General features: G+C 47.2%; 1 protein-coding gene across 14 annotated transcripts in view; it reads right to left on the bottom strand.

Annotated features, from left to right (window-relative positions):
• Nucleotides 1-25,044, bottom strand: part of ATXN7L1 (ataxin 7 like 1) — a 273,039-nt gene that overhangs the window by 24,079 nt on the left and 223,916 nt on the right. For 13 of the 14 annotated variants that reach the window (XM_017515426.2, XM_017515424.2, XM_017515420.2 and 10 more), the window contains 3 exons: nucleotides 14,582-14,865; nucleotides 11,237-11,319; nucleotides 10,098-10,354 (listed from right to left, as the gene is read on the bottom strand). In XM_017515426.2, coding sequence (XP_017370915.1) covers nucleotides 10,098-10,354; nucleotides 11,237-11,319; nucleotides 14,582-14,865 — 624 coding nt within the window. Of the gene's footprint in view, nucleotides 1-10,097; nucleotides 10,355-11,236; nucleotides 11,320-14,581; nucleotides 14,866-20,823; nucleotides 24,665-25,044 lie in introns of those variants that run through there. The other variant, XM_037733836.1, reaches the window with a different exon arrangement.

The following is a 25,044-nucleotide window of genomic DNA, read 5'->3' on the forward strand; positions in this document are numbered from 1 at the left end:
CCAGGAGGCGGAGGTTGCGGTGAGCCGAGATCGTGCCATTGCACTCCAGCCTGGGTAACAAGAGCGAAACTCCGTCCCAAAGAAAAAAAAAAAAAGAAAGTTGTCTAATATCTCCCATTGTTCCCAACCCTTAGCCCCAAACAAATGGCATTCTACTCTCTCTTTCTGTGAATTTGGCTTTTTTAGTTTCCACCTGTAAGTGAAATCATACACTAGTTGTCATTCTCTGTCTAATTTATTTCATTTAGCCTAATGCCATCAAGTTCATCCATGTTGTTGAAAATGGCAGGATTTCTTTTTTACTGTTAAATAATATCTCTTTATATATATATACATATATATATATACACATATACATACACATATATATGTGCATATATACACATACATACATACACATATATACATATATGCACATATATAGATTATATAAAAAGATATTTATATATGTATGTATACACACATATATAGAAACAAGTATTAATATTATTGTTATTTTTTTTTTTTTTGTGACGGAGTCTTGCTCTATCGTACAGGCTGGCATGCAGTGGTGTGATCTCAGCTCACTGCAACCTCTGCCTCCCGGGTTCAAGCAATTTTCCTGGGCCTATAAGCATGTGGCACAACATCTGGCTAATTTTAAAATAGTGATTCTCCTGCCTTAGCCTCCTGGGTAGCTGGGATTACAGGTTCATGCCACCATACCTGGCTATTTTTTTTTGTATTTTTAGTAGAGATGGGGTTTTGCCATGTTAAACAGGCTAGTCTCAAATTCCTGATCTCAAGTGATCTGCCTGCCTCAGACTCCCAAAGTGCTGGGATTACAGGTGTGAGCCACCGCACCCGGCTTTATTATTGTTTTATTTATTTATTTATTTTTTGACAGAGCCTCATTCCCTCACCAGGTTGTAATGTGGTGGTGTGATCTCGGCTCACTGCAGCCTCTGCCTCCCAGGTTCAAGCGATTCTCATGCCTCAGCCTCCTGAGTAGCTGGGATTACAGGCATGTGTGACCATATCTGGCTAATTTTTTTTTTTTTTTTTAGACAGAGTCTCACTCCTTTACCCAGGTACAATCTTGGTTCACCGCAAGCTCTGCCTCCTGGGTCCAAGTGATTCTCCTGTCTCAGCCTCCCAAGTAGCTGGGATTACAGGCATGTGTGACCATATCTGGCTAATTTTTTTTTTTTTTTTTAGACAGAGTCTCACTCCTTTACCCAGGTACAATCTTGGTTCACCGCAAGCTCTGCCTCCTGGGTCCAAGTGATTCTCCTGTCTCAGCCTCCCAAGTAGCTGGGATTACAGGCATGTGTGACCATATCTGGCTAATTTTTTTTTTTTTTTTTAGACAGAGTCTCACTCCTTTACCCAGGTACAATCTTGGTTCACCGCAAGCTCTGCCTCCTGGGTCCAAGTGATTCTCCTGTCTCAGCCTCCCAAGTAGCTGGGATTACAGGCATGCACCACCATACCTGGCTATTTTTTGAATTTTTAATAGAGACGGTGTTTCATCATGTTGGCCAGGCTAGTGTTGAGCTCTTGACCTCAAGTGATCCGCCCACCTCAGCCTCCCAAAGTGCTGGGATTACAGGTGTGAGGCACCACACCAGGATGAAATGCTATCATGCTGCCATGAGCATGGAATGTGAAGAACTTCCTGTTAAACAGGGCAGATGGATCACACACATTTATCTCTTCTCTCTTCTAAAATCTTACTAAAATAACAATAAAGAGATAAAAAGGGCATTAGGTTTAAAGAACAAAGAGATCAGTAGAAATATGGTGATAGTTATGGTGATGACTTCCTAACATCCATTTAGCTCCTAAACCAATAATAGTACTCTCTTTCATCTTGCTTGCTAATGATTGGTATAGAAAAGGACATGAGAAAATTTTTTTAAAATTATTTTTTGGGGTAGAGGGCTTTTGGAATGCTTTCTCTCACTTTAAAAAAGAGGCATCCAGCCTGGGCAACATGGTAAAGCCTCGTCTCCATAAAAAACACAAAAATCAGCAAGGCATGTTGGCATGCACCTGTAGTCCCAGCAACTCGGGAGGCTGAGGTGGGAGGATTGCTTGAGCCTGGGAGGCAGAGGTTGCACTGAGGTCATGCCACTGCACTCCAGACTGGGGGACAGAGACCCTGTCTCAAAAAAACAAAAAAAGAAACACAAGACTCTGGTGGGGGACGTTGATGGTGGCAGAGGCTATGCATGTGTGGGGGCAGGAGGTATATGGGAAATGTGTACCTTCTGCTCAATTTTGCTGGGAAACTAAAACTTCTGTTAAACGTGAAGTTTATTAAGAAAAAAAGAGACACACGGAAAAGGTGGTCCTCAGCTTCATCCGGATGTTGTTACATCTGCATGTGCCTGGAATTGCTATAGTCGTTTTGCTACAGGACTTTGAGGATGAAGCCAAAAGACTGAAGAGGGTGGACTAAAAGAAGGGCTGTGAAAACAAGTCAATTTCTGATCACTGGGGACTGGTGCTCCTTCACCTCTGGACCTCATGTTGCATGCGGTAAGTTTCCTGATTATTTAAGTGTACGGTAGTCTATGTTTTCTGCTACTTGCACCTGAAGCATCCCAACTGATATAAGCACATGAGGTCTTAACATTTTATGAAAACAGGATGTGGCTGGAGAAGTATTTACTGATGGGAAAGCAACTGACCTACTAAAGAACCTCCAGGACATCCCTAGAGCTGCAAAAGTCATAGGTGAGGTGAGGACTAAACACAGCTCGAGAGTTGAAGGTTTTAATACAAGGCAATTGGACCTAAAGGCCATTTCTACCACCTCACACAGCCAGGTGATGAGTTATCACCATTTCTGCCGGGACATCCTCTTTCGTACCTGAGTAAACTTTCTGGAGCCTCGCTCTGTCGCCCAGGCTGGACTGCAGTGGTGCCATCGCGGCTCACTGCAACTTCTACCTCCAGGGTTCAAGCAAGTCTCCTGTCTCAGCCTACCGAGTAGCCGGGATCACAGATGCGTGCCACTACACCCAGCTAATTTTTGTATTTTAGTAGAGGCAGGGTTTCACCATGTGGGCCAGGCTGGTCTCGAACTCCTGGCCTCAAATGATGGGCCCACCTCAGCCTCCCAAAGTGCTAGGATTACAGGCATGAGCCACCACATTCGGCCACCCACAATAAACTTTCTAACAAGAGAGCAAAGCTTTGCTTGCCAGATAAATTGAACTGGAGAGATTCTAGACACGAGGCCATCAGGCTCAGCACAGAGTAGGAGTGAGGCACAGGGCTGGACACAGTGGAACTGTGGGCCATTTCTAGTCAGGGCTTCCAGAATGCCTGTTGCCAGGCACATCACCAGGCAGGCCTCTCTCTTTGAGAAACTGGCCCCAGAGAAGGCTTCCAGATCTTGCCTTTGGGAATCCTCAAACAAAAGGCTGAGTGGTGATCAGACAAATTTTGGTTGACAACCTCACACACAGACTTCTAGTTAGGCTGGTAGAGCCTCTCTTCTAATGAGCATGGTTAGAGGTCACTCAACACTGCTGGGGCATCTCCACTGTGACACTGCCCAACCAAACATCAAAGACATGAATACAGAACGGAAACAAACCCAGAAAAAACTAAGACAATGATGGAAAGAGGAAAACCTAAAAAACCTATCTTCAAAGATATTAGGATGTTATTACCTCTGGAAAGCAATAGTATCTTGTGGAATGGTATAAGAAACAACCAGATAAAGAGAACCAGATCCTAAAAAATAGGAAGGCATCATAAATGATGAATATATCATTTTTTGAAGATAAAGTCAAAGAAAATATTTCAGAAAGTAGACCAAGGAGATTCAGAAACAAAAAGAGGTAAGAGAGCTAAAGGTCCAATATCCAAATAATAGGAAGTCAAGAAAGAAAGAATAAAGACAAGAGTGGGAAGAAAATTATCCAAGATGTAACACAGGAAAATATCCCAGAAGAGGATAAATATCTCCAGATTGAATGAACTACTGAGTATCCAGTACAATGAATGAAAATAAGGTACATCAAGAGTGATTAGCCAGGTGTGGTGGCTCACATCTGTAATCCCAGCACTTTGGGAGGCTGAGGCAGGTAGATGGCTTGAGCCCAGGAGTTCAAGACCAGCCTGGGCAACACAGCAAAACCCTGTCTCTATAAGAAATAAAATAAGAAAATTAGCCAGGGGCAGTGGCTTGCACCTGTAGTCCCAGGTACTTGGGAGACTGAGGCAGGAGGATCATTTGAACCCAGGAGTTTGAAGCTGGGACAAGCTATGATTGTACATTGTGCACTCCAGCCTCGGTCACAAAGTGTAACCTTGTCTTTAAAAAAAAAAAAAAGTGATCACTGTGAACTTTCAGAGCCCCAAGCCTTCAGAGAAAAAAACCTGATGTGTGCAAAGAAATGATAATCAGAATATTAAACTTCTTCATAAAAATTTCAATGCTACAATCAATGAAAAAATGTCTTTAAAATTATGTAGGGAAATGATTTTCAATCCAGTTATATACTCAAATAGATTATCAATTTAAGTGTGAGAGTAGAATGAAAATATTTTCAAGTGTGCAAGGATTCTAAATATTGACCTCCCAGCTAATGGAGGAGGTCCTCCATCAAAATAAAGGAGCAAACCAAGAAGGAGGCAGTCCCTCGGATCCAGGAAACAGCAGTCACTCCGCTTCCACACAGAAGGGGCAAAGACATGTTCCAGAATAGCAGAAACTGTTTTCATTCTAATTCTTCAAGCACAATTTAATTTTTGAACTACGTGCCTATCTTACTCTGATTTTAAAAAATGCAGGCTGGGTGGAGTGGCTCACGCCTGTAATCCCAGCACTTTGGGAGGCTGAGGTGGGTGAGGGAGGCTGAGGTCAGGAGTTCTAGACCAGCCTGGCCAACATGGTGAAACCCAATCTCTACTAAAAATACAAAAATTAGCCAGCCATGGTGGCGGGAGCCTGTAGTCCCAGCTACTTGGGAGGCTCAGACAGGAGAATAGCTTGAACCGAGGAGGTAGAGGTTGCCATGAGCCAAGGTCATGCCATTGCTCTGCAGCCTGGGTGACATAGTGAGACTCTGTCTCAAAACACTAACCAGCAGGCCGGGTGCGGTGGCTCACGCCTGTAATCCCAGCACTTTGGGAGGCCGAGGCGGGTGGATCACGAGGTCAAGAGATCGAGACCATCCTGGTCAACATGGTGAAACCCCGTCTCTACTAAAACTACAAAAAATTAGCTGGGCATGGTGGCGCGTGCCTGTAATCCCAGCTACTCAGGAGGCTGAGGCAGGAGAATTGCCTGAACACAGGAGGCGGAGGTTGCGGTGAGCCAAGATCGCACCATTGCACTGCAGCCTGGGTAACAAGAGCAAAACTCCGTCTCAGAAAAACAAAAAAACAAAAACAACAACAACAACAACAACAAAAACACTAACAGCAAAAGCAGTGTAATTAAGAAGAAAACTGGCTGAAACACTCCATAAGTTCTGGTTGCCAGATAAAAGAAAGGAGGAGATGAGTGGAAGAGATTTCTGGGGGGTAAGCTGAGCATGGAAGCTGTGCTCTAGCCCAGAAGTGGCTGTGGGAGCAAAGGGCGAAACAGGGATGATGACGGTATGCTTGCGTGTGCACACACACTGGGAGAAGGAGCTCCACATCATTTCCTTTTTGGGCTCACTTCCCTCAGGGTGCACGCAGCGTCCTGGAGATGATGGAGTGGCGGATGCTTTCAGGACCTTTTAGCTCTGGTTGCTGCATTCCAGGGTGACACCTGGTGGGAAGGAGCTCCCTGGAACCAGCTTGGCTCAGAAAAAGCAAGGCTTGGGTGAGGAGTGGTGGTGAATTGGGCGATGAGTCACGGGCAGGTGTTGACACAGTCACTCAAGTTTGTTTAGTGGCTGTTCACTCTTTCCCCCTCCACATTACATCGCCCTCCCCCCGTCTGCCCGCCAGTCTGGTCTAAAGTCAAAGTATCGGATGATGGGTCTTGTCCAGTCCAACTCAGGGAAATGCAGCGAAAGTCCCACCCCAGCACTTTGAGGAAGCAGAGCATCAGCCTTTTGTCTGAGTGTGTTGGGGAAGAGAGCAGAAGGTACTTGACCTTAATTCACGCCTTACCAGTTGACCTTAATTCAGTCCTTACTATGTGCCAGGCATGAAATGTACACTTCTTATTCCATCCACCTTAGGTGAGTAAACTAGGATCTACCTTTCTTAGATGAGAATTTTTTTGTCCCTTTTGGTGGAGAATGGGGTCTCGCTATGTTGCCAAGGCTGCTCTCGAATTCCTGGGCTCAAGCTATTCTCCCACTTCTGCCTTCCCAGGCATTGGGATTACATGCATCAGCCACCACACCTGGCCTCAGGTGAGGAAATTTTTCTAAAGCCAATAAGAAATGGAGGGGTTTTGTGCCCGTCTGCATGACCTCAAACCTCCCAGACTGAGAAACAGATGTAGAAACAGCGCAGGGACAAATATATAAGAAGTCAGGGAGAGAACAAGGCCAGGCGTGGCAGCTCATGCCTGTAATCCCAGCACTTGGAGAGGCCAAGGCAAGAGGACTGCTTGAGCCCAGGAGTTCAAGACCAGCCTGGGCAACATAATAAGACTGTTTCTACAAAAAAAAAAAAAAAAAAAAAAAAAAAAAAAAAAAAAATATAAAAAAAAAAAAAAAAAAAAAAAAAAAAAAAGAGAATTGGCTTTCAGTGTGGCAATATCACTATTCCAATGAGATACAGAATGGAACAGAAGTTGCTTTTACTCCAGACTCATCCCTGCCCTTTGTCAGGAATCTAGGACCTTCTGCTTCTCTCCACACTGTCCTTGTCAGTTTAAGATTTTTATACATCAGACTGCATGTGCAAGCATCTATGAGGCAGGGGGAACTGTGCCCAGATTTTGTGGCACTGGCTTCCTGAGGGCTCTCAGCCTGGCTTGTCAGAGCCCAGGTTGACCCTAGCCCTCTTCGCTCTCTCCAGCAGTCCTGGTGGGTTTGGCTGGGCTAGTCATCCATAGCCTTCAGACTTTTTGAAACAAGCAATGTGTTCCTTTAGAGTTGGAGGCAAAGAAACAGAACACATGAGTGTGTTATTCCAGGCTCCTCGGGCTGAGGGCAGAGGCACGGAGGGCAGGCAAATGGACATCAGGCAGTGTCGAGGCCTGCATTCCCTCCCTGCACCTTCCGTGGAGTACCCCTCCAACTCACTGACAGCTACCATCGATGGAGTGCTTCTTATGTGCTTGGTACTTTCTCACTTGACTCTGATGAGCTCCACTGTACAGATGAGCAATCTGAGGCTAGACAGGCTAAGAACCATGACCAAGCTTGCCTAGTTAGTAGGCACGGAGTTGAGATTTCCCTTTCAAATCCCATTCTAACCCTTGTTATCTAACTTTAACTTTTCTAATTCTAGACTCGAGTTCCTTTTTTAGCAATCCCCGACAAGAACGGGTTGCAATGTAAGAATATGAGAACTAAAATATTTTCAAGGTTAACAAAAAGATACGCAAGAAATAAATCCACACACGTTAGCATTTCCCACAAAGGGAACTCACAAGTGGGAGGGAATGACAATAAATTCCATTCATGTGTGATAGTTTTTTTTTTTTTTTGCCAAGAACAGATAACCTGTGTAGATTAAACATCTATTATATATACATCAATATGAGTAAATAAATGTTTTTGTAAGTTTTGTGTCATTACAATATTCAACTCTGATTGTGCCTGTTCAATCTTTAATTGCAGCGATCTTGTCCTAACCTAAGATAAGGGTAGGACATTTTCCTGATTAACTTTGGAAAAAAGTTCACCCCTGAATTTTCTGGTGCCTATCTCAACCTTGAAAAGCATTCTCAAAGATGATTCTGTGGGCTGCGTGCGGTGGCTCATGCCTGGAATCTCAGCACTTCGGGAGGCTGAGGTGGACGAATCACCTGAGTTTAGGAGTTCGAGACCAGCTTGGCCGACATGGTGAAACCCCATCTTTACTAAAAATACAAAAGTTAGCCGGGCATAGTGGTACACGCCTGTAATCCCAGCTACTTGGGAGGCTGAGGCTGGAGAATTGCTGGAACCCAGGAGACAGAAGTTGCAGTGAACCGAGATTGCACCATTGCACTCCAGCCTAGGCGACAGAGCAAACCTCCGTCTCAAAAAAAAAAAAAGATTCTGTTACCAACGTTTGTAATGTGTTCCTTTGCCCCCCAACTTCCTTTCCAGAGACATTCTTTTTGCTGATTAACCTTACCCCTCCTTTTCTGCTTCCCTAAGAGAACACAAACAGCTGGCATTTCTCTATAGATGAACATTCCTCTGAAAATTAAACCAAAAAGGAACAGTCGGAGCAGATCCTTCAGGCTCCACTGTCTGTTTTATTGTTTAACAGCTGCTCCCTTGTTTCTCTGTAAAGCCAGGTACCACTGCTTGGGTGAGAAGTGCCTCCATCAGTCAAAAATGGAAGGAGATTTGTATGACCAAAGAAGGTGTTCAATCTGGGTTCCCCGGAGTTCTTGGGGAACCCAAGGAGATCCCTGAGCGAGTGTGGGGGACGATGGCTCTGGGTCCATGTGTGAGCTGAGCCAGGGTTCAGGTGGAGGCAGGTCTGCTTTCCTGTCGGGCACCCATGTAAGGTTGTGCTGGAATGGAAATGTTCGACAGCTACAAAGACATTTAAAAGCCGCTGTATACAGAATTGAAGCCCCTTCCAGGAGTTTGGAATGGAATTGTTGCCCCAACTCTAAAACAAGGGTAATATCCTTAACCAACACCCAACATCACAGTGAGAAGTCATTATAAAATGACCTTGCAAAGTGAGGGGTGGCCAGGAAAGTAGCATGTCAATGGCGACAGTGACAGCATGATGGTGAGCATGATGGAAGTGCTGGCGATGGCAATTCCATCTGACCACATCCTCCTGAACGCCCGAGGCTGAGCTCGGCCATAATGACAGAGGGACTCTGGCTGGCAAACTGGGTCAGGCTTGCACCAACATGGAAGGCGTCAGGGTGACAGCCTGGCAGATCAGGAGCGACTGCTATCAAGTATTTGATCTTGCTTTAAAAATCAGTTCCCTCCCCTTCTTTTATGACTATGTCCTCTTAAAGCTTATTTGCTACCCATTGAGATTCACACTGTATACATAAAAGACATCAGATAATATCGTTATCTGCACTTCTCATGGAGTATTATTAATGTTTCCTTTTTATAAAAATTATGGCTACTTGATTCTTCTCTCATTTTTTAAACTCTAAATTTCTGAAAAGAGGGGTCTAGCTTCATTAATCTCTGCACCCCTGCCTGAGAGTACCTAACACGGAATCTTGCTTATGGAGTGAGCACTCAATAAATATTTTTGAATAAATGGTTCCCTGTCCCATTATTTGGAAACTGAGCTGCTGCCCGTCAAAAAACAGACATGCATGGATTTTAAATTACTTTTAATCCAAACGAGTTTTAATTCTATTTTCTATTTTTTCCTTTCTGTCCAGGACAACCAAACAGAAGCGCAAACAGGTGGCCCAGAAGAGTAGCTTTCCTGGTGTGGAGACACATGGACGGACAAACAACCTCTGCCATGCCAATTTCTCTTTTCGTCCTGATGATTGAAGGGCGTGGAAAAAAATACCATGGGAAATGAACTAGCACAGTGCAGTGAGCGCCTAAGAGGTGCTAATAACACATCCACCCCAGTTTCCCTACTCCGCTGCAGGAATTGTCAACTAATATCCAAACCTAGGCAACCAGGAAGTCACCTGGCAGCTGATGCGTCACAGTTCCTGGTTATCTGTTTCCAGCTTACTCTTGCTCTGTAAAAACACACACTGTCTGATATAAGGTCTGGTGGTCTGCTATGAAGTCTGCTGCTGCTGACAATGATGATGACAGTGATGATGAGAATGATGACAGCAGTAAAGTCTGTTGAACAGTATGTGGCAGACACCAGGTTGGGCCTCTTATGTACATTATCTCATTTAAACTTTACTCCTGCCTTATGAAGTAGTACTATTATGACTTCCATTTAACGCATGATCAGACCACACGCCACAGACCCAGCAAGCTACAGTCACTTGACCAAGCACTCAGGGCTTCTATCGTCAAGGTGGTACTTACCTAGGAAGTACAGAGTTAGGTGGCCTGGATTTTGCAGGGGATGCAACTTTCGGTTCTGGCCCAGAGCTCCCTGAAGACCCTGGCAGAGAATCCTGTGCCGGCCCGGATTGGTTTGGAAGTATTTCCCTTGTGGAAATCAGGAGATGCTCTTTATCTTTAACTTCTTTTTCCCGGGACTTGGCTTTGTGTTCTGCCAGGAGGAGGTCAAATTGCTTTTTCCGGCCCGGGACTGCCCTCCGATGGCTTAGCGAATGTGTCTAAGGAGAAGAGAAATGAAAAGCACAGCCTCTTTGATCAGCACATAAACCTGCTTCCCCAGGCCCTCCATTTCAGAAATAGCAATTCATGGAAATTTAGAGGTGCTTGAAAAGTCAACTTCAAGGCAACAGCTCCTGTTCTGTGGCTAGGAAGAGGCAGAGACCACACGAATGCAACCATGCCCTACACTCCTGGTGTTAAGAAGTCAAAGCTTCCTCCAAAAAATGGCATAGGATGATGAGCTTCAGCGCAGAACCCATGAAAACCTCTCTGATGAAAGGCAACTGCGAGGGAATGCTAGAATTAATCCAGGTGCAGGTGGGAGGCTCGATTCGGCCCAGACAAACAGAGCCACCAAGCAGAGAGGGCCATCGCCTTGATCCCAAGAAGCACTAGCAGTTCAGTATGAAATACAGGGCTTTGGGCTACCCAATGGTGGCCACCTTGGGTCAGCTGTTCCCCAGGCCACCCCGGTGTGGCTGGATCAGGGGCGCGGCATATCATCCTCCCCTCCAGGGCTGCCTTTCAGGGCGCTGCCGCCGCCGCCGCCGCCGCCGCCGCCGCTGCTGCTGCTCCTGCATACATTAAAACGTAGCAGGCTTTAGAACCGCCTGTGAGTGCCTATAAATACAATTTACTGTCTGGCCTCACAAGTAACAGGGGAAGCCTAGTTTTTTTTTTTTTTTTTCCTTCTTAAAAAGCCAGCCAGCTTGAGGCAGGCACTCTGCTACCATGGACGAGAAGAAAGCATTTCCCTTACAAAGAACAGCTGGGGGTCATGTCGAGGTTCCACACCCTGCCGTGTGCAGAGAGTGGCATGCAAACATTTCGACAAAGGCCCCAGCGAGAGCAGGAAGTATTTTTTATGGAAAGAGAAATACCTTGCAGGTGAGGGATCTTGTGCAAGGTTTCTTTGTCTCGGGATCCAACACTCCACAGTGTTTATTTGGGTCAAATTCTCTCTCTGGTTTAAGAAACAAACAAAAAATATAAGAAAAAAGGAGACTAAATAGGATTTGGCATTAAGACTACATTTTTAAAAAAATGCACATTTGCACCAACAAGTGAGACATTGTCAGGCAATCTGTTTTTTGTTTTTTTGTTTTTTGTTTTCTCAACCGGCTGCTAAAATGCTTCCAGAACCGCTTGGTGGGGAAATGGTGCTCCCCTCTGAACCCAAAGTTCCCAAGTCTAGCTTCAGCAGGATGGCCGAACACAGCACAAGGCTCGGGGAAGAGGGCGGGAGCAGGCACTGAAGGGAAGGAGAGGAGCTGTGCCGCTCTTAACGCTTTATTTCACTTGCAATGGGTCCACAGATCCTTGGCATTTGGGCAAAGCTGGCTGCAGACCAGGGAGAGCCACCTGCGACCCAACAGCCCCTTTCATGGGCTGCTCCAAGAGTGCAGAAACCCTGACTCTGGCTCCTGCCTTCTTGCTAGTTTTAGCCATTTAAGTGGGAGACTACTCCTTGACATGTCAGACTGACCTGGCTCTCTCACACTTGACAAAGCCCTCAGCGCAGGCTTTACACACAACCTTGCTGACCACAAACACCATTTACCTGATGGAGGGGGACTCTGGCAGTATTACAGGCAGGGGCAGGGGAGGAGGCTGAACTTGAACGTGCAGAGAGGGCAGGGTCTGCTCATCTCAAAGCTGCTCCCCGTCCCCACTGTCCTGGGCCTGATGCTTCATGTGGGAATAAAACACGGCAGGCTGCCCCTGTGAGATGAAGGATGTCTGTGTGGAGAGGCCAGGTTTCCCCAGCTCCTGCCTTTCCAGTTGACTGTGGACAGCTCGTGTGACAGTTACATCTAAGGGGCCTGTTCTTTCTATGCTCATCTTGGGTCCTTCACCCCTGCCAGGATGACAATCATGCCGTAATGAGGGCCTCTGAGGTGATCTCTTTTTATTTTTATTTTTATTTTTTGAGACAGCGTCTCACTGTATTGCCCAGGCTGAAGTCCAGCGGTGGGATCACAAGGCTCACTGCAGCCTTGACCTCCTGGGCTCGAGCCATCCTACTGCCTCAGCCTCCTGAGTAAGAGGTAGGCACCACCATGCCCGGCTAATTTTTTTTTTTTGCAGATACAGGGTCTCACTACACTCTCCAGACTAGGGGATCTCTTAAGGATCCTTTCGCCTTTAAAATTTCACCTCTCAGATGGCCTGTGTCGTTTTTGGAAGGCACCAAGCAAACATGTAAGTCCGGCAGAGCAGGAAAGACACAGCCCTCTGGGCACGTGGGGCGTCTGGTAACAGTGGTGGTGGTGGTAGGGGTGTACAGAAATTGGTGATATATCCTTAAGACCCTGGAATGGCTGCAAACTCAAAAAAGGTTACCTAACCAGAAAACTGTCTGAAATTGGTGGAGTAAACTCTGAGCTTACAATAAAGCTCAGATTATAACATAATAAATAAATGTATTCTATTTTCAAAAGCTTTGAGGGTCATAGGGAGGTTGCAGTGGTGGTGCCTATGGCATGCACAAGAAAACCACTCTACACCCAAGCAGATTCCCTGGCTGGTTACCAAAGTGCCTCTCTGCTTTTTTTTGTTTTTGTCTGCCTTTTCTCTCTCTCTGTTTTAAAAAAAATTTTTTTTTTTTTTTTAAGCTTCACTTAGGAAAAAAAAAAATGCTAGGCCTGGAGATGCTGGTCTGCTCAGAGCCCTCTCTGACCAGGCTGCCTGGCGTGGTGTTTCCTCCTGGGTCCGCCAGAGTCAGGCCTGTGCCTGGTCCCACACCAGCGCCTCATGTCGACCTGAAGCTGAGCAGGCTGTTGGCTGTGGGGAGGAGCCGGCTGCCAAATGTGAAAGTGAGGCAGAAACAAGCAAAAGACCCAGTAAGACAGGACAACCCACAAAATGCAAAAACCACACTCGGCAAAAAAAAAATCCCCAGACAACTTCAGATGGGGTCGCAGGCTGGAAGCCAAGGCCGTGCTTCTGCTACAGCGAGGACCCCTCGGCCTCCGGCCACTGTGCCCACGCCTACCGGTTTTCCGGGGATGGTGCCACCTCCTCTGAGGAGTGAAGCCGAGCTTTCCATTCAGGGAGAGCCAGGCGCTGGGGACTCCAGCTTGAACCGTGAGGCCCATGGTGCTCAGGAAGAGTGCCAGGCTCTACCTTCCTCTCTTGACAGTGGTGGGCAGTGCAGGCAGAGATGTACAAGGCATGATACCTGCTTTATTTGAATGCTTTGGGACTGAGGGACTTTTCAGACATAATTTTTAAGAGAGTTACAGATGAAAGACAGAAAAACTAGAAATACAGTCAAATATAGAAGTAGATAATAAAATTACCCACAATTCCTTGGGTGCTTAAAAATCAAGCTTAACCTGAGGACCGTTTCTCTGTCATAGTGTGGCTGTCACTGTATTTTACTTTCTCTGGCCACCATTAGGGAGTGCCCCTGATGTGTGAAGAAGTTATGACGATTATAGCTTTTCCTGGTCTTTCAGAGAAAGTAAAAACTGCCACCTTTAGTTCTACGGCAGATCCAAAGCAAACATTACCCACATGGGGGCCTCCAGCAGAGCCACTGTCATCTCAGAGAACGGCCCCAAGTGCCTCTCCTGGCACCCCAAGTGTCTGCTCAGACAACCAAGCAGTAGACCCAAAAGAGGCTGCCCCAACACCCCATGGGCACTGCCAGCCCTAGCGTTCCTGTTTGGGAATTCCAACCTGAGTATGGGGGACAGACAGTTGTAAACCCAACTGCAGAATCAACCTGGAAACTCCCAAAAGCCAAAGGACAGAGGCTGTGTGTCCCTGTGCAGCACAGCACTGGCGGGGCTGCCCCTCGCACGCCTTGAGCCGCCATGAGATGCCTGTGTGTGTGTGTTGTCCAGCTTCTTAGCAGTGAAGCGTCTATGGAAGCCAGCACTGGTTCAAGTCGTCAGCATGATGCGGATACACAGAACCACCTGCTCAGAAGACCCTCAGAATCGACAGACTGGGTTGGTGCAGGGCATCCTGCCACCTGGGTTGCTAGGGTTACTCCCATTAAGCACTGAACTAAGTCAGGGACTTCATCTGCCCAGGGAAGAAGAGACCTGGTTTTCCCTTGCATTTTTAGATGGGGTTCCTGTTTGCAGGTGAACTCCACATCCCCCTTAAAAGTAAAACAGACCTGCTTAATGACAAGAACACATCACTCCTTGGTTATGGATGCAACTCCCTTTCGGTCTAATCATGAGTCAGACCCTGACGACACTGACACATACCTGAAAGTCTCCTGTAAGGCTTGTTGCTGTTTTTGGTGCCATTTTGGTGTTTCTTGTCTATGGTGGTTGGCAGAATTCCTTTGCCATTTAAGATCTTCTCTGGTGAAGGTGGCACTGACTTGGACATCAGGACCGGCTTAATTAAAGGAGGGGTGGAGACAGCGGAGGACGAGGTGGAGGAGGCGGAAACTGCAGTAGTGGCTGTAGAGTTCATTTTGACATTGGCACCATCTGCCTTCACTAGGTTAGGAATTTTCTCCAAACTGACTACAGGAACCGGAACGCTGAAAAATAAATGAACAAACACACACAATTGCCTTCTTTGATACATTTAGTCTGCTGAGGGGCCATACCCGCTTATCATTATCAGAACATGTCCTTATCACTTATTTATACCCCTCCTATAAGCAAGCAGCATGTGTCCAGTTTTGATGGGAGAGAGCTCTGTGCCCTGGAAAGGATCAACAGGGGGTACGAGGCTGGCACGGCGCCAGGGGTGGCATCAGGGCTGACTGATTACCTTCCATGCTGGGCTGTCCCATAGATCCTGCAGCTCCCCCCTTCCTGGGCCCTAGAGGTTGACGGTCTCTGACACAGCACCTTGGGCAGAACAAGGCGCCCGCTGGGAAGCTCAGGAAGAGATGCCGTTTGTCCCCTGAAGACAGTGTGCCACTGCTGAATCACGCCCCCTCCCCCCGCCGCTCAGCTAGTCCCCAGCCCGGCCCGGATCGGGCCTGACATCTGCTTAGCTCCGGAGTGCTGACAGGATCACACCACACGGAGGCATGGCTGGAGGCCAGCGTGCTGCACGGCGTGCTGTCGGACGGCTTCTGGATCACTCTCACATCCTGGGGATGGGCTCAAATTGAGTGAGCCGCCATGTAGCATTATCCAATATTCCATTTTAGGCAGCGAGTTATGTAAATAGGCAATTCTCAAGGCTGGCAGGTGAGAGGATGAATTTTAAGAAGGCAGAGCACAAAGGTGTGCTTGACTCTTCAGAATCTGTCACCTTAGCCCCCTTCCCTGCTATTTCTCCTGTATGGGATGTGCATTTGATTTCTCTGCCTCTTTAATGCAGAAGGACCTGTGTCTGGGGGGCTGTGGAGAACTCTGTCTCAGAGTCTTAAAAGATGAGATGAATAAGCTTTGCTTTGGTCCCAGAGCTAGATTCCCTTTCCTCCTGGCAGGAGGGGAGAATGCTAACATGGGCTCCCCAGTCATCTCTGAGCTGAGAGTGAAGCCTACTTAGCTATTTGAATGCCAAATGATCTAGAATATGGCTTTTACATTCCTGCAGACAATGTAGGGCAGGGAAGAGGGGCTGTTTTTGGCAGGCGAAGAATCTTATCTGTCCACATGGTGGGCTGGCTCTCCTTTCTCTAAGATTCATTCACAGATTATTTCTTTGATCAACTTGTTCATGAAATTATTTTAGCCCCGTCCCAGCCCCTGCCCCTTTTATGTCTTTGAAACAGGATCACAGCTGTTTGTTACAGATCTTTGCCAGTGAGAAGGGTGCAGAGTAGTGGCACAGGCTGTGGCTGGACATTATGGACTTCTCCCTTGGACCATGTACCTTTTCGGGCTGGGGAAAGGTGATGTGGGGCTTCAAGTCCCACGTGAGGGGACACTAGAATGACAGTTTTTGGTAACACCCTGTGCCACTGCCAATTCCGTCCTTGATCAGAGTGTCTCCGTCTCTGACACAGAGCTGAACTGCGTTCCTTTCTATTTAATGGCAATTCTCAAAGCACTCTCCTATCACTGAAGAATGGCACAAGAAGCCCTTTGAGAATGGGTGCACCAAGACGCTACACAGAGATTACCTGGTGAAATTAGTGCTGCATTCCTGATTTTTTTCCAAGTGATAAGAGATGCAAAACAATGTGATACAGAATTCTTCTAGGCTTACTCCTTGGCACATTTAAAAAGTCGCAAGTGACAGAAATCAGGGTTCTGAAGAGAGATTTGTATACCCATGTTCATAGCAGCTTTATTCACAGTAGCCAGAGGTGGAAGCAGCCCAAGTGTCCATCAGCAGATGAATGAAGAAGCAAAACGTGGCATATTCAGCTTTAAAAAGGAAGGAAATGCTGACATGGGCAGGCGCCTTGAGGATATTATGTTAAGTGAAATAAGCCAGTTACAAAAGACAAATACTGTACAATTCCACTTATATGAGGTACCTGGAGTAGTCAAGTTCATAGAGACAGAAAGTAGAACAGTGGTTGCCAGGGAATGGGGGGCAGGGAGAATGGGCAGGTTTTTTTAATGCCCATTGAACAACTGTATAGAGTTTCAGTTTTGCAAGACGGAAAAAAAAGTTCTGGAGACTGGTTGCACGACAGTGGGAATGTAGTCAATACTATCGAAATGTACATTAAAAATGATTAAGGTGGTAAATTTTATGTTAGGTGTATTTTACTGCACTTAAAATTTTTTTACATATACAAACTAAAAAAAAGGAAATTACAAAACTCTTACAACCTATTATATTTCAATAAACCTGACCTTAAAAATACAGATCAGGGGCCGGGTGCGGTGGGTCAAGCCTGTAATCCCAGCACTTTGGGAAGCCGAGGTGGGTGGATCACGAGGTCAGGAGTTCAAGACCAGCCTGGTCAACATAGTGAAACCCTGTCTCTACTAAAACTACAAAAATTAGCTGGGCATGGTGGCATTCCTGTAATCCCAGCTACTCGGGACACTGAGGTAGGAGAACTGCTTGAACCAGAACCTAGGAAGCGGAGATTGCAGTGAGCCGAGACTGTGCCACTGTACTCCAGCCTGGGTGACAGAGCGGGACTCTGTCTCCAAAAAAAAAAAAAAAATTATCAGTGGCCTGGTGTAGTGGCTCATGCCTGTAATCCTAGCACTTTGGAGTCTGAGGCAGGAGGATTGCTTGAGCCTGGGGGTTTGAGACCAGCCTGGGCAACATAGTGAGGCCAGTCTCTACAAAATAAACATCAAAATTAGCCAGGCATGGTGGTATATGCCTGTAGTCCCAGTTACTTGGGAGGCTGCAAGTGAATCACTTGAGCTCAAGAGTTTGAGGTTACAGTAAGCTATGATCACACTATTGCAAGGCAGCCTGGACAACAGAGCAAGACTGTGTCTCAACTCACCCCACTGGCCCTGCCGGCACCCCCCAAACCCAAACTTATTGGCCAGGTGTGGTGGCTCATACCTGTAGTCCCAGCATGTTGGAGGCCAGGGTGACAGGACTGCTTGAGGCCAGGTTTTATTTTTGAGAGAGAGTCTCTGTTGCTCAAGCTGGAGTGCAGTGGCACAACCTTGGCTCACTGAAACCTCTGCCTCCTGGATTCAAGTGATTTTCTTGCCTCAGCCTCCCAAATAGCTGGGATTATAGGTGTGCACCACTACATTTGGCTAATTTTTGTATTTTTAGTAGAGATGGGGTTTCACCGTGTTGACCAGGCTGGTCTCGAACTCCTGACCTCAAGTGATCCTCCTGCCTCAGCCTCCCAAAGTGGTGGGATTATGATCCTCCCACCTCAGCCTCCCAAAGTGGCAGGATTACAGGTATGAGCCACCACGCTCAGCCGTTTTTTTTTTTTTTTTTTTTTCTCTGACATGGAGTCTTGCTCTTGTTGCCCAGGCTGAAGTGTGCAATGGCACAATCTCAGTTCACTGCAACCTCTGCCTCCTGGGTTCAAGCAATTCTCCTGCCTCAGACTCCCGAGTGGCTGGAATTACAGGCATGTGCCATCACACCTGGCTAATTTTTGTACTTTTAGTAGAGATAGTGTTTCACCATGTTGGCCAGGCTGGTCTCGAACTCCTGACCTCAGGTGATCCACCTGCCTCAGCCTCCCAAACTGCTGGGATTACAGGCATAAGCCACTGCTCCTGGCTAGGCCAGGTATTTGAGACCAGCCTGGACAACATATTGAGACCATGCCTCTACAAAAAGCTGGGCATGGTGGTACACACACATAGTCCCAGCTACATGAGAGCCTGATGGGAGGAGTGTTGCTTGAGCCCAGGAATTTGAGGCTGCAGCAAGCTAGGATTGTGCCACTGTATTCCAGCCCAGGTAACAGAGTGAGACCCTAGCTTGGGGAAAAAAAAAATATGAATCTCTTCTGTTCAAAAACCTTTTATTGACTTAATTTCTCACCCTTGTTCTGATCTGTTGACTTCTATTTATTTAGGGAAAAAAATTAAGCTTCAAGTGTTGATATGAACACATGGACAGCTAGCAAGGTGAGAAGGTGCTCTAGGGCCTAGGCAGCCTTCTCTGATGTATTAATATTTCTTTGTGAAGCCAAATTAATTCAGGAAAGGAAATTAGAACTTAAAGTTCCAGATCTAGTTCTCATTGCATGAACTGGTACGAGTTAACATAATGCCTCTAGTTTCTGTGAAAAATGCCCTATGTAGATGTTAGGCCCTCAGGCCTTCAGCAGACAAAGATATGATGCCTGGGATAGAATAATCCAGGCAATTGTACAGATAGAAATATATTTAAAAACCAAGCCAAGCAGCCCTCAAATGCTCACAGCACAGTCTGCGTTTCTCCTCTAAAGTCAATGACCAGCTCCGAATGTGCTCCTTAAGGCAGCTACGTGAGCACAGGTGCACCAGGTCCCAGCATGTAGAACCATGTCAGTCATCTCCCTGGTGACACTCCTTCCCAACTGTGTGTAACTGAGTTTGGGTCAGGCCAGCTAATGTCTGTGACTGTCTCCTAATTTGGAATTTTTTCCACTATGTAATGAGTATGGCCCATTCATGCTCTACTGTCAATGCTTCCAGAACTAAGCTGGATGCGAAATTGGAGCCCATTGGAAACAGGAAAGACAGCCTGACGTGCAGTCCTCTGGAATGAAGAATAAGAAGTGTTGGGGAAAAAAGTCCGATCAAGAATGTTTCAAAGGTTTCAAACACCAGGTGAGTTGGTAAGGAGCTGGGCCACCAAGTAAACACCTCTGATGTTAGGTAAAAGGATGACAACTGGCAGGAGGAGAGAAGGGAGACTGAGCCCTTTTGAGTGCATTCTAAGGGTGTTCATTAGCGAGTGGACAAGGGCTTAGAAAAGTGAGGGAGGACAGCCTGGAGCTGCCTCTGATACTTTCTTCTTTGGTGTCCCTTCTCTCCCTCAAAAGCTTTCGGCTTTCTCTGGAAGGGAACCTGCCTTGGCCTGCACTGAGAAGATACAGAAGTAGGCAGCTGAGTGACGGTGGCAAAAGCATTTGATCTTGCCATCCTCTTCCCCAGTGTACATGCTAGCCATTGGGCCAGACTTTCTTCACTACAGCTGGCAATAGCCCTGAGATCCTGAACTGAGAGAGCAAAGGAGGACACTGTCACAGGACAGTGCCACAGAATCTGGAAAGCCAATCCCAGAGATGATTCTTTTTAACCAAACAGATCTTGCTGACATAAGAGCCTATGTAGAGCCCCGCCCCCTACCTCCTGTACACACAGATCACACATATGCCTATGCTCCAGCGAGGGGGACAGTGCAGTCACAGGGAAGCCAGCATCTCAGAATTGTCTTCTGCTTCCGCTCACTGTCCCCGCATGCATTCCCCTCACTTCCTCTGCTGTCACCTTCCCTGGCCAGCAAAGTGTCCCAGCCTTGGGCACACCCCTTCCAGATGGCCATGGGCCTTGAATGACAGGTTTGGCTTTTTTCCATTTGGAAAGAAGCCAAGAGGTTCTGACCGCTGCTTTCACAGTATGGGCATCTCCCATCTTCTTTGCATCTAATCACAGTAACGCAAACACCTCCCTGTGCAGGTGGTGGGACCTGGGAGGGGGTGGTGAGTTGGCAACAGCCTGATGGCTGACTCAGCAATTTATTATGCTGTTTGCTTAGGTGACAAACAAGCCTGGCAGTTACCCCCGAGCTTAGCTAAAGCCCTTCAAAGTTCCTTTCCCTTCAGTCTAAAGGATGCATGTGCACACTTCCCAAAGTCACACAATTAGCTGCATTTATCAACTCACGATTGTCCTTTCTTTGTGGAGCAGTGTTTGAAAGGGAAAGATGAGTCCCCACGCTTCCCCTGCTGCTTTCATAATGCCTGTTTTGTTCGCTTGGGATGAACTCTTTCAGGGAGCTCAGGGCTGCAGCCTGTTCCCCTGCTGTGTCTAATATGCTGGGAGTAGTTACCTCCTCATCATCTCTGCACCTCTGTCTCGGTCCTGGGAAAGGAACCCAATGCTGAGAACATCCTCCCTCACCCCTCTTGCTACGTGGGGGCGGTGTCTACCTCTGTTTCTTTTGTGCTGCTTTAGTTGCCCACGTCTTCTTCCTGTGTGCTTGGCCTGTCTGAATTTATCTTTCTAGACCAAGGTGGGTCCTCTGGCTTTAAGAAACATGGTTCTCTTGGCATCAGGTAGATTCCCCTCCCTGCCCAGTGATGTATGCAAAAGAACAGAGGTGGAGACTCGTGACGGAGCCATTGCAAGAGCCACCAATGCCGCAGGGCCAGCTGCCCTCCTGCCAGCTACGCTTTCCTGGTGATCATGATCTATTCTTTTATTATCAACAGATACGCCTTAAGAGAGTGGTTCAGAATGTCTTTAGGTCTGCAGAAATTATTGCCAGCCCTTCTTCACTTAACAGAGCAGGGTAAAGATGAATTTGACAGGCAGGAGCCTGAAGACATATGGTATTTGTGCTGTGGGTTTTGTGTCTGATGAGAGTTCTCAGCTGTCTGATTTCCTCCACCAATTCCTCCCACAAAAGCCTATGTGCTTATGCTGCTGGCCTGGCAGAATTTTGAGAGCCTCTGACTCACTGGCAGAGCCTTAGAAGGGCCATGTTACCCAGCCTCTTGGCTTCCAAGCAGTGATAGCATTAAGTCATCCCAAATAAAAAGGAATGTACCCTCTTTTAAAATGCCCTTGGAGAAGGAATTCAATTTGGCTCTCTTGGATGTATTTTGGCGGCCACTATGAGGAAATTATTTATATCCAATCTAAATTCTTTAAGTAGAAGAAATACTTGGGGAGATTCTAGAAGGCTGAGAGGCAGGCAGTCACTAAGAATCAGGGTAAATAACAGAGACACAAAGTCCTACCATGGCATGACAGATACAGTTGGTACTGCATACATCCTGACAAGTGAATAAATGATATTTTTGCGTGTGTGTCTGGAAAAATATTGGGAAAACTTTCAGAAGCCTGTCTGTGAACTCCTTCAGCAAACAGAAAACAGGCTTTCAACCACAGAGCATGGTAAATAAGACTATCTGTCGGCCGGGCGTGGCGGCTCACCTGAGGTCGGGAGTTCAAGACCAGACTGACCAACACGGTGAAACCCCGTCTTACTTTAAAAAAAAAAGAGTATCTGCCAGATAAATCTAATACTATTCTGTGGCTGAGTGTCAGGCCTGGTGGTTAGAGAGGACGCATCGTGTCAAATCTCTCCTGGCCTTTGTACAGTTTTGGGTTCTCTCCCACATAACACACCTTTGGTAAACTGGGGAAATGTGGTCAGAACACACAGCTATCGGGAGAGTGGTCCTGGCAGCAGAGGCAAAAGAAAGATGGGTTAACAGGGCTCAATTCTAGCCTAGAGTGGTGCCACACAGAGCTCGACAGGGCCCCACAGTCACCACGGTCAGATTGTCATCAGTGACTTTGACGATGGGCCAAGACTTTGTTCCTCAAATTGGGTTAAGAGATGGTTAGCTGCTGAGAAGAATGATGTGGGATTTCCTCCTGAGTCAGTTAGGTGGGAGGAAAAAATGAACAAGCTGACTTGGAAGAACTGTAAAAATGGCCAGGAGCAAATCAAATAAAATCAGGGAGAACAAGTATGACTGAATTGAAGGTCTGTGCCTTGTCAATATTCTGGCAAATTCATAGAATGTGGAGTGTTTCAAGACAGTTTAGGATAAGGCTTAGGAATACAGTCTTTCAAATCAGACCAACCTAGACTCAAATCCTGACTTTTCTGTTGCTGGATGCATTACGGTATCACAGCCTTCTGGCTACCAGGTTTCAGGGCCTCAGTGAGCCCATCAGCATTCGGTAACAATGAGAAAGGGGATAGCTGGCCTGGTAAGGAGGGAGCGCTGGTTTCCGTCCTGCCTTGGTGGGGTGGCCTCACACAGTGCAAAGCCCACACAAGCATATGGGGCTGCCCGGCCTAACTTATCTCAGGTCTTCATGCCTCAGTTTCATTATCAGGCAAATGAAGATGACAAGAGATACTTGAAGTGATTAAATGAGATAACAGCTACCAAGTGCTTAACATTGTGGCAGGCACATAGCAGACTCTCAATCAAGTGTAACTAAACAAAAAAGGGACGGGATCCCAGCATCTGCTCTCATCCCCCGATACTTGTAGGGTATTACATGTGGGGTGTAAATCATGGTCACCATCAGAAACCTTCTGTCTCCTTAGTCCCTTCTGGTCCCATAATAGAAGGAGGGGCAGACAGGGTGGAGGCAGCAGCACCAGCAGAGGGTGGGGGCAGCAGCCTTCCACATTCATGCAGAGTAGAGGACCCCTTCTGGGTGGCGCAGTGAAGAGGAAAAGCAGAATGAGGTGGGGCCAGACTCAATGACCCTTTTCCAGGACCTGTCAGCCCTACTTCGCAATCCCATCTAGTTCTCCATCCCTCGTATTCTAGGCACTGCTTAAGCCTGGACTAGTGGTTAAAGGTCCCATCTGGAGAGGACGTTCTGGAAGAAGAGTAAGGAGGAACCCCAGCCTCTTCACATACAAACATGCGGTCTCGTGCAATCCTGAAGCATGTTAGGCAGTGGAGCTCTCCGCTGGTGCTAAGATGTCTTCCAGAGAAAGATATCTTAGCACCAGCGGAGCCCTCCTCCGGCTGCTCCAGTTTTCTGGAAGCAGGAGGCCCTAGCACAGGTCTCTCTGCTCGTCTGTTAGTCTCTCTTGTACTTCTGTTATCCATGGCTTCCCAGGGCATGGAGCTCAGAAGGTGGTCTCCAAACCTGCTGGGTGAATAAGGGATACTAAGTGTCCTGACATTCCTGGGGAGTCCTAGTGCCCTAGAACTGTGAAAAAATCTGCAAGCCAGAGAACAGAAGTTAAAAAAGGAAAAATCGAGCCCTCATGCAGTGGGGCATACGATGCCGCACAGGCTGCCTTTGGGACCAGCTGTGTCTGCAGCAGTGTGGCCTCAGTCAGGGAGTCCAGGAGGGTTTTAAGGACAACCCTAGACCAAATCAACTGCACCTGCTAAGTGCCTTTCCTCCGCACATGAGAACAAAGAGTCACACAATTCCAATGAAGGGCCACTGAAATTCATATCAATGCGGAAATGGTATCAGAGCTTTGGAGGGCGGGAATTGAGAAGGCAGATATTAGGAGGCAAGTGGATTCTGCAGGGAGCGCTGGTGCAGGGTGAGGCAGAGCCCACGCACCCGTTGCCAGCACTGGCCCAGAACAGGCTCTGCTCGGGAGCAGCAAGTGGAGGCGCTCCCCTCTGCAGCCACCAGAGGTCATTGGTTCCTGCTGTTCGAAATGCAAGTTGCTCTGTCTGCAACGCTTCCAGCCAGTACAGTTCAGACTGTTACTGTTTCCCAACAGTGCCGGAGGCAATACTGACCCCAGGGAAGACAGGGCAACTCCTTACAGAACACCCTCCATTCCCCTGCCAGGAAGGCTGGGAGCTGGCACCCTGAGCAGAGACCCTGGGCTCCCATCCTCAGCCTTTGGCCTTCAAGAAGCTTTTTCTGAGCACACTGAGAGATGAGGAAATGGCAAAGCATCCCAGGCTACTGATCAGTGCTCTGGCTTCTGGCCAGATACCCTGACACCTGCTGCTCCCAGTTTCCTGCCAGAAGAAAAGCCCCTGGCAACACCTTCCCTCTCCCGGGCATCACTCACTCTGCTTTTTCCTTTTTGGTATTAGAATCCAGTCCTGGGCAGGCAGCCTTGCACCTGAACCACCTCCATCCAGAAAACAAAGCACATTTTCTTTTTACACATTTAAAAATTTATTCTGAATGGCATTTTTGCCATATTAAAAAAAAAGAGTTTACTCTTCACACTGACCTACAGCAAACTCAGGATAGCTCTGTCCCAAATTAAATAGACTTTCTTTTTTAAACTCTATGTTAGCAACATCAGGCTGGGCGCAGTGGCTCACACCTGTAATCCCAGCACTTTGGGAGGCTGAGGTAGGTGGATTACTTGAGGTCAGGAGTTTGAGATGAGCCTGACCAACATGGCAAAACCCTGTCTCTACGAAAAATACAAAAACTAGCTGGGCACGGTGGTGTACACCTGTAATCCCAGTTACTAGGGAGGCTGAGGCAGGAGGATTTCTTGAACCCACAGGATGGAGGCTGCAGCGAGTGGAGATCGTGCCACTGCACTCCAGTCTAGAAGCCAGGGCAAGACTCCACCTCAAACAAACAAAAACAACAACCAAAAAACTCCATGTTAACATCATCAACATCCAGTGAGAAACCAGCTCTTCCCTGAGTCACTCACAAGTCAGTCTGAC

The sequence above is a fragment of the Cebus imitator genome, unplaced genomic scaffold (genome assembly GCF_001604975.1).
Source record: "Cebus imitator isolate Cc_AM_T3 unplaced genomic scaffold, Cebus_imitator-1.0 Scaffold550, whole genome shotgun sequence".
NCBI classification, from domain to species: domain Eukaryota; kingdom Metazoa; phylum Chordata; class Mammalia; order Primates; family Cebidae; genus Cebus; species Cebus imitator.